Source organism: Rhamphochromis longiceps, linkage group LG14 (assembly GCF_057381845.1).
Source record: "Rhamphochromis longiceps isolate RC_006_pf linkage group LG14, R_longiceps_female_GT1.1, whole genome shotgun sequence".
Lineage (NCBI taxonomy): Eukaryota > Metazoa > Chordata > Actinopteri > Cichliformes > Cichlidae > Rhamphochromis > Rhamphochromis longiceps.
Window position 1 is genome coordinate 1538835 of NC_140570.1, and position 9136 is coordinate 1547970.

The 9136-nt window shown below is 39.4% G+C and overlaps 2 protein-coding genes and 1 pseudogene across 2 annotated transcripts in view; all 3 read left to right on the forward strand.

Annotated features, from left to right (window-relative positions):
* The first annotated feature begins 785 nt into the window (after window positions 1-785).
* On the forward strand, window positions 786-2056 carry LOC146653372 (histone-lysine N-methyltransferase set-1-like; annotated as a pseudogene).
* LOC146653373 (uncharacterized) lies at window positions 2056-6069 on the forward strand. The gene is made up of 6 exons (XM_085380493.1): window positions 2056-2118; window positions 2515-2586; window positions 3876-3981; window positions 4559-4629; window positions 4710-5762; window positions 6016-6069. Exons 1-6 carry the CDS (start codon window positions 2056-2058, stop codon window positions 6067-6069), a joined length of 1419 nt encoding a protein of 472 aa, XP_085236619.1.
* LOC146653374 (uncharacterized) overlaps window positions 6030-9136 on the forward strand; it is a 5537-nt gene continuing 2430 nt past the window's right edge. Inside the window, exons 1-4 of the mRNA XM_085379441.1 lie at window positions 6030-6738; window positions 6824-6861; window positions 7166-7259; window positions 7331-7378. Coding sequence (XP_085235567.1) covers window positions 6126-6738; window positions 6824-6861; window positions 7166-7259; window positions 7331-7378 — 793 coding nt within the window. The 5' untranslated portion in view covers window positions 6030-6125. The remainder of the gene's footprint in view (window positions 6739-6823; window positions 6862-7165; window positions 7260-7330; window positions 7379-9136) is intronic.

Sequence of the window (9136 nt, forward strand, 5' to 3'; positions counted from 1 at the left end):
TTTTATACAGTATTATTAAGTCTACATATTCCAAGTGAGTTATGTCAGAATGCACTAGAGCAATTTAACTCTATTACATCATAGCATTCTATTTGCAAGAATCCCAGTGTTAATCCACTGTTCTTGGCCAATGATATCCACTCCTCAGCACTATGGGGGCGCTAATGTACATCTACGCTGGTTGCCAACCACCATGAACATTTAAAGAGCAGAAGAAGAAGAAGAGGACACTAAAGAGTTCAGGTGCACGACATGAGGATTTAATGAGACAGCTTTTATCTTACTGCTTTCGTGGAAGATCAGGTGAGAACCATACAAATTCCCTTACACATGATGTTTATATAAATATATTCATCCAATAAAGCAAAGTAATATAGGTTATTATATTACGTTCGGATACACCAAAGCATCTAATTTTTGACAGTTTAGCTAGCCAGCATGCTAGTAGCAAAAGTTTGACATTCTGTTGCTGTTGGTTTGATTAATTTTGGTTTTAGCATCACAAAACTTGTGGTTTTAAAACTAGTGAGATCTGTTTTCAGAAAATATTTTACAAATGAAACAAAAACTGTAGGACAAATATGCTTATTGTTCAACCATACTAAATCATTATTTTAATTTATAACTTTAAGAAATATAAAAGGTTAAGGAAATGTGGATATGAAAATTAACTCATTAAGATTTGCAGTAACCTTAGACCAAATAAAATATACGAAACAGAACTTCCACAGGTAGGGCATGCAGCCTCTGACACACAGTGATACAAGATAGGAGGAACACAGATATTTGGAACCTTTAGGGGAGCTCTCCCCAACATAAATAGATTTTTCGATCTGTTTATTTCTATGTCTACATACATTTTGTAGTATAATGTGTTATTTCTAAAGTCATTAATACCTGATCTTTGCAGGGGATGGCGGCAACAAGGCCACGGAGAGCTAAAATAAATCCCATACAAGATGCTAGGTATTACTGCTCCTTAGGTGAAGACAAGGCAGGATTTGATGTGAGGTATATTGATTCATTTAAAGGTGAGTTGATTCCAAAGAATGCAGTCAGCTTCTCAAAATAGAAATTTTTATGTTTTTTGTAGTTTTTTGTAGCATACCATGCATGAGAAAATTAATAATCACGAATATAATTATACTTGTTTTATTATTATTATTATTATATTTCTATTTTTTCCTTGTCTTTCCCCAAGGAATTATGAACATGTTACATGTTCCAAAATAAATAATACAATATAATCAAATAAAAAACATATTTAAAAACAAGAAGGATTTTAATTAAATGGTTTATAGTTTATTGCCCAATTTGTTTTTGATGTGTGTCTTTAGGTCGCGGTGTGTTCAGCTGTCGGTCATTTCAAAAGGGAGATTTTCTTTTTGAGTACAGAGGACAAATCATAACTAAAGAGGAACAAGAAAACCGAATGAAACTTTACCATGATGCACTCAAGGTTTTCATATTTGATTTCAAGTTCAATGGAAAACAGTTATGGTATGTAACTGCTTTGATAAAGGATAAAATACATGAGGTTTACAAATTATAATATTCAAATAATATTTTGAATTGAATATTAAAATGTTATTCAGACGTTCTACAACCTAATATACTTAATGACTTTCTTTACAGAGTGTAATTGTTATTGTATACTTTTTGTTTTAGTGTTGATGCTACCAGAGAGGACGGCTCACTTGGCAGACTTGTAAATGATGATAATGTGAATCCAAACAGTAAAATGACAGTTACCAGAGTGGATGGAAGGCCCCATCTCTGTTTGTTTGCAATCAAAGATATTGGTCCAGGAGAAGAAATCACCTATAACTATGGTGATTCCAACTGGCCATGGAGAAGCAAGGTATAATGTAAATAGTACAGTATAAGTATAAATAGTATTAAATGAATAAAGGCTATACTGAAAAGTATGCATACACACACGGGTCCTGTGTAATACTCAACTGGACAGGTCCAGACATTAGGAGGACTGTATTCATCTTGGCTAGACCCAAAGACTGCCATTCATTATTCATGCTTCTTCCTTAGAAATCCAACATGGTGGCATCTCAGGCTGTGGATGAGATTGCAGCCAGTTCCTCTCCTAACGACGCAACAAAGGTAAATTGGAGTTTCAGTGTCAGATTGTTTTAGTTGTAGACTGAGGTGCTAGTTATTAGGCAGTATTGAGGTATGTGGGTCCTTGGTTATCTTGACCAAGTAAGATGCACGCATTAGGAGGACTGAGATTTGAAACAGGAAGTATAAACAACTGAGTTCTACCTACAAGTGCGCCCACACACACGGGTCCTGTGTATTACTCAACTGGACAGGTCCAGACATTAGGAGGACTGAGTTTAGAAATGAATTCAGATCAATGAGAGTTACTCTGGCAATTGTGCATACACACACGGGTCCTGTGTATTACTCAACTGGACAGGTCCAGACATTAGGAGGACTGTATTCATCTTGGCTAGACCCAAAGACTGCCATTCATTATTCACGCTTCTTCCTTAGAAATCCAACATGGTGCCATCTCAGGCTGTGGATGAGAATGCAGCCAGTTCCTCTCCTAACGACGCAACAAAGGTAAATTGGAGTTTCAGTGTCAGATTGTTTTAGTTGTAGACTGAGGTGCTAGTTATTAGGCAGTATTGAGGTATGTGGGTCCTTGGTTATCTTGACCAAGTAAGATGCACGCATTAGGAGGACTGAGATTTGAAACAGGAAGTATAAACAACTGAGTTCTACCTACAAGTGCGCCCACACACACGGGTCCTGTGTATTACTCAACTGGACAGGTCCAGACATTAGGAGGACCGAGTTTCGAAATGAATTCAGATCAATGAGAGTTACTCTGGCAATTGTGCATACACACACGGGTCCTGTGTATTACTCAACTGGACAGGTCCAGACATTAGGAGGACTGTATTCATCTTGGCTAGACCCAAAGACTGCCATTCATTATTCATGCTTCTTCCTTAGAAATCCAACATGGTGCCATCTCAGGCTGTGGATGAGAATGCAGCCAGTTCCTCTCCTAACGACACAACAAAGGTAAATTGGAGTTTCAGTGTCAGATTGTTTTAGTTGTAGACTGAGGTGCTAGTTATTAGGCAGTATTGAGGTATGTGGGTCCTTGGTTATCTTGACCAAGTAAGATGCACGCATTAGGAGGACTGAGATTTGAAACAAGAAGTATGAAACCCCAACCCTAAATCTGGTTTGCATAAAGACGTAGTTCTCGGCTTGGTTGAAATGAACTCTGATGTAGTTAGATCGCATATTTGAATTTCAGCTGATCAAGGAGCAAGAATGAAGCTTACTATAGGAAGGAGCATGTAAATACAACCGAAACAATCGCTAAACTCTTTCCTGTTAATGCTAAGCACATTTATGTAACATTGTTGTGTAAAGGCCATCCGTTATGTCTTGATGGATTCATGACTTCATGATTTAATTATACTTTTTTACACTCCCAGTCAAAACTTTGGACACATCTTCTCATTTCAGAAAGAACAAATTGTAAGTCTAATCTTTTTTGGGTGTTGTGGGTCCACAATGAATTTTCTTTTCATTGTGGTTTTGTAATATATACCATAATATAAAACCTAGAAGAACAAATTGTTTTGAAAATTGATCTATATACAGCAGGTATTTTTCCCTTTAAATTTTGCATTGCAAAAGTTACAAAAATTGATTTAATAGTTTTAGTAACACTTGAACCTGTTTTTTTTTTTTTTTTTTTCTACCGTCCTTAACTCCTTTTTAAAGAGGAACCAAAACAACTATTTGGTTGTGATATTTTACATCACAAAAGTATGAATTTTGTTTTTGATTACACTGGTTTTTTTTTTGGTTTTTTTTTTACCAAACAGGACTGCGATCATGATCTAGTCCCTGACGAAATGTCAAGTTTAGAAAAATGTTTTGCATGTGGAGGACCTTTTTCGCCTCTGAAATGGAGTGGTGTGAGATGTGAAGGTAATTATTTAATTATGGAAGGTTGGGTACATTAGAATATCTTAAATATGATCCATAAGGAACACTATAAAAAACTAATCCATAAGTAAATATGATATATGTTCATAATGAACCTTTTACATCTGCACTTTTTACATATTTACTTACCATGTCATTATTAAAGCTGCTATACCCAATTTGCAAAAACAAGTTAGCTTAACATATTTTTTTTTCATGTTCATAACAACATTTTAACAAAGCATAGCTATAAATGTTGTTTGGAGATTAAAGAAAAAAAAATGAAGTGGTTCTGTTGCATTTGTCTAAAACCATCAGCCAATAACATGGCTCAGTCCAGAAAAACGATAGAACAGTCTTTCCTGACTCCTTAAATTCTACATTAACATGGCTCCACCACACTATGCACTGGCCTGTTTAGCAGCAAAGCACACCAGGGGGTGTGGCCTATGGATAATATCCAATGGGAGGGGGGAGCCTTCTTGACTGTGTTTATGCTTCCATCTAGCCTGTTTTTTTTAAATTGGGGAAAGCGGCTTTAACTACCTTTCTTTTATTAACTTAATTTTTCTCTGTCTAGTTTGCTACCAGTCCTGGCACAAAAGATGTTATGTTAGCCACAAGGTGAACCTCACTGAACCTCTTCCAGAGGTAAGTGTTTTTGCAGAATTCTTCTCAGTAAAATATGTAAGGTAAACAAAGTCTTACTTTGTGTTTTTGATTGTTATTAGGTCTTTAGTGAAGATAGTTCAAGTGAGGGGGCTTCATCAGAAGAGGAATATGTGCCAGATTCTATAGCTGACTCAGACAGCTCATGGGACAACAAATCAGAGCCTTTAAATATAAGTTGCAAACAAGTACAGAACTCTGAGATCTCCAGCAGTCAATCTGCTTGCAAAACGAAAAGACCTCGCCTAGAAAGTTTTTTAGAGAGAGTAGGACAAAGAATTTCAGAAGATGCCGAATCAATATCTGAAGATGGAATTGGCACAAGACAGCTCGACGTATCAGGGGTTATTGCCACAGCAGAAAAGTCTGATGCTGAAGGCATTGTTGATGACTCTAATACTACGGCTGAAGATTCCTTAAAAACATCCTCCTCACTAAGAAACAAAACATACTGCTACATTTGTGGAAAACTACAGACAAAGTTTACACGTCATTTAAAAACTCATGAGAAATCACATGCAGATGTTGCTCGAGTTTTAAGTCTTCCCAAGAAGTCCAAAGACCGTTTGAAAATGCTTTCTAAGCTGCGAAACAAAGGAAACCACAGACATAACTCGGAGGTCATCGCAAGTGGGATTGGATCATTAAAAACCAGACGCACATCAAAAAAACCCTACAAAGGAAAAGACTATATTCACTGCATTTATTGCGAGGCATTATATCTTAAAAGAGATCTTTGGAGACATGTTCGTAAATGTTCTTCAAAACCAGTGGAGGCCAATTCAGAGGGGGGACGAAAAAAGGTCTTGTCCCTGGCCTGTATGAGTGAGTCAGCTCTGTGTCAGCAAGTTTCCCCCGGTGTTTGGAAGATATTAGCTGTCATGAAAGATGATGAAATAACTTCTACTGTGCGAAGTGACTTCTCTATTCTTCAGCTTGCTCAATCATTCTTTAACAAACATGGGAAAGATCCCACCAAATTTGACTACATTCGCCAGACACTCCGAGAATATGGAAGACTTCTGCTCACACTTCGGAAAGAATGCTCAATACACACTTTTGAGGATGCTGTAAGACCTGCAAATTTCAATGTGGTTATCAAAGCTGTTAAGAAGGTGTGTGGGTATGATGAAGAAAAGAACTGCTACTCGACTCCAAGCCTTGCTTTAAAGTTGGGACACTCACTGCAGAAAGTCTGTGATATTATACATTGCAGAGCACTGATGGCAGAAGACAGTGCACTGATAAAGTCAACCCAGAGTTTCAAAACCCTTTATGCTACAAAGTGGTCAGAACTCATCTCCCATACTGCATTAACCACACTAAACGAGCGGCACTTCAACAAGCCTTCCACACTTCCTTTCACAGAAGATGTTCAGCATCTTCATAGACATCTGGAGAAGACTACAGAACAAGCACTGAAGGACTTGGAAGAGCATAGTTCACCAAAATCATACAGTGAACTTTGTAAAGCTACCATGGCAAATGTAATACTATTTAACAGGAGAAGAGGGGGAGAAATTTCAAAGATGACACTGAATGGCTTCCAGGAGAGAGACACTAGTACCCTGCACAAGGATGTTGCAATTGGACTGACAAAATTTGAACTTTACCTTTGTCAACACTTCAGTCGTGTAGAATTGAGGGGTAAACGAGGACGCAAGGTTGCAGTGCTACTTTCACCAGACATGGTGAATGCCATAACATGGCTGACAGAGAAAAGACAAGACTGTGGTGTTCTGGCAGAAAACATATTCCTGTTTGCCAGACCTCATTGTCTGACTCCCTACAGAGGACAGGACTGTTTGAGGATTTATGCGACTGAATGTGGGGCTGAAAACCCTGAACACCTACGTTCAACGCAGTTGCGCAAACATGTCGCAACTTTGTCTCAGATCTTAAACCTCAAGAATCACGAGTTAGACCAAGTTGCCAACTTCCTAGGTCATGATATTCGTGTTCATCGCGAATATTATAGACTTCCAGAGGCTACTACCCAGCTTGCCAAAATATCCAAACTACTGATTGCCATGGAGAAAGGGTCTCTCAAAAGCCTTCAAGGCAAAACACTTGAAGAGATTGAAATCGAAGGTAAAGTGGTGTTAAGGTTAAGAATTATACACGTTTCCTGCACTATAACCTTATAATTCATTAAGACAATCTTTTATTTTGTTAGATAACCTACAGTTGACAGATTCAAGTGAAGAAAGTGAGGTCGGAGCGTGAGGAGGTCGGAGCGTGAGGAGGTCGGAGCGTGAGGAGGTCGGAGCGTGAGGAGGTCGGAGCGTGAGGAGGTCGGAGCGTGAGGAGGTCGGAGCGTGAGGAGGTCGGAGCGTGAGGAGGTCGGAGCGTGAGGAGGTCGGAGCGTGAGGAGGTCGGAGCGTGAGGAGGTCGGAGCGTGAGGAGGTCGGAGCGTGAGGAGGTCGGAGCGTGAGGAGGTCGGAGCGTGAGGAGGTCGGAGCGTGAGGAGGTCGGAGCGTGAGGAGGTCGGAGCGTGAGGAGGTCGGAGCGTGAGGAGGTCGGAGCGGAGCGTGAGGAGGTCGGAGCGGAGCGTGAGGAGGTCGGAGCGGAGCGTGAGGTCAATGAAGGAAATCTTGTATATCCACAGATTGGTAAGTACAATGTGATTAGTCTCAACTTTGTTCAATTTATGAAATCACATGACTAATAGACTTTATTACAGATTCTATAGATACTAGAATGATGAAGAAAGTTGTCAAGGAACCTCCAGGTATGTGTTTGTCATCATTTATTGAAGCTTTTACCTTTGTAACTACTTCCTAGACACTTTTGCTATCTTTGCTATCTTTATGTAAAAAAAAAAAAGATAATTCATTACTATCATTTTTCCAGTGATTTTTACCTTTGTCCAAATGGTAATTTAAAGAAAGTCAAGGATCTTTCTAAAGACCAGCTCAACAGAATAGAAAGGTCAGTTTTGGAGGATGGTCAGGTAGGAAATGCTAGTTTGAACAGGTGATTTTGAGCTGTGATTTAAAGTTCTAGAGAGAATCTAATGAGCAGAGGAAGTTCCAGAGGGTGCAATTAGCAGTGGCAAAGGATTGTACCCTCAGATTTATGATTTTGATGATGGGGGTAAGGAGGTTAGTGTTAGCAGTGTTGTGGGAGAGTGACAGTAAAGACAATCCCTCAGGGTGGCGGGGGCGAGGTTGTTGAAGGCTTAAAAGTTGATTAGGAGTTTGCACTCAATACTATAGTCAGTGTGCAGCCAGTAATGTTCTTTTTAGGATGTGGTGATATAGTCTCTAGAGTGAGTGCAGTAGAGTAAGGGGGCAGCAGAGTTCTTAATAGATTGCAGTTCTTGGAGGTGAGTTTGGGGAAAGCAAAGATGCTGGGATTCTTTTTGAGGGTGGAGAGAATGGATAGGATTAGGAAGAACAATATCATTGGGACTGCACATGTTGGAAAAAATGTCTACATTGTTCTACATTGGCCAGGTTGAGGTTGTGTTGGGCATGTGCAAACAAGGGACAGTGAGGAAGGTTTGTTGAAGGATGTTAGAAAGGAAGCTGCCCTGCAGGAGACAGAAGGAGATGAGATTAATCAAGAGAGATGAAAATAGTTGGTGTGTGGAGGGCTGATCTACTACTCTTTATTTACCTGGTTTGCGCTTCTGAAGTATTCCCTCTACGCTCTCATCCTCTTTCTACAGTAAATCAGTGGTGAGTGGAAAGTTGACCAGTCACCGGAGTAGTGATGGGTCGTTCGCGAACGAAATGGCTCTTAGAGCTGGTTCTTTGAAGTGAACGATGCGAGCCGGCTCCTTATTGGGAGCCGTGGATTTTTTTTTTTTTACTTTCTCTTGCCCTCTCTCTCACTTTTTTCGCTGCACGTCAGCCTTGTGTTTGCGCTGAGTAGAGACGGGAGGGGCGCAAACAGAGCCTTGCGTTTGCACCCCTCCCGCCTCTGAGCAGAGGGAGGAGCTAGGGGCGGTAGTTACACTCGCAACAGCAGTAGCACACGAAAAGAGCAGCAGGGAGAGAGAGAGAAAGAGAGCCGGGAGCAACAACAAGAGACAATGTCGTCACATTAGAAAGGTGGAGTAAAGAAAATGAGTGACACCAAGAAAAGAAGCAAAATCTAGAACCATTTAAATTTTACTGACAATACATAGGCAGAGTGTAGAGTCTGCAAGAAAAGGATATCATATAGAGCCGGTGCACGGGCACCTGAAAACTGTCCACTCATCAGTGCGATGGGAAGATAAAACACAGTGAATTAAGTGTGATATAAGTGAAGCTGCCAGTGTGTCTACCCACTGAGCTGAGCACTGGGCACTTGGTATTTTTAAATTTAAAGTTTAAATTTTAAAAGTTAAATTGTAAATGGTAGGTTTTTGTATTTTATAATTTATTTTTTAAATTTTATGTGGAGTGAATAAATAAAAGCAGATTTATATAATGAACATATATACATAGAAAACACGTTTTTAAACATTAGTAATTCATTTTGTGCATAATTTTATATT

What these genes read in the sequence shown, in the direction of transcription:
- LOC146653373 (XM_085380493.1), top strand. Translation starts at nt 2,056, where the DNA reads ATGGTGGCATCTCAGGCTGTGGATGAGATTGCAGCCAGTTCCTCTCCT. An exon ending in CTCCTAACGACGCAACAAAG is followed by an intron (nt 2,587 to 3,875) that starts GTAAATTGGAGT and finishes TTTACCAAACAG; the next exon opens with GACTGCGATCATGATCTAGT. An exon ending in TCACTGAACCTCTTCCAGAG is followed by an intron (nt 4,630 to 4,709) that starts GTAAGTGTTTTT and finishes GATTGTTATTAG; the next exon opens with GTCTTTAGTGAAGATAGTTC.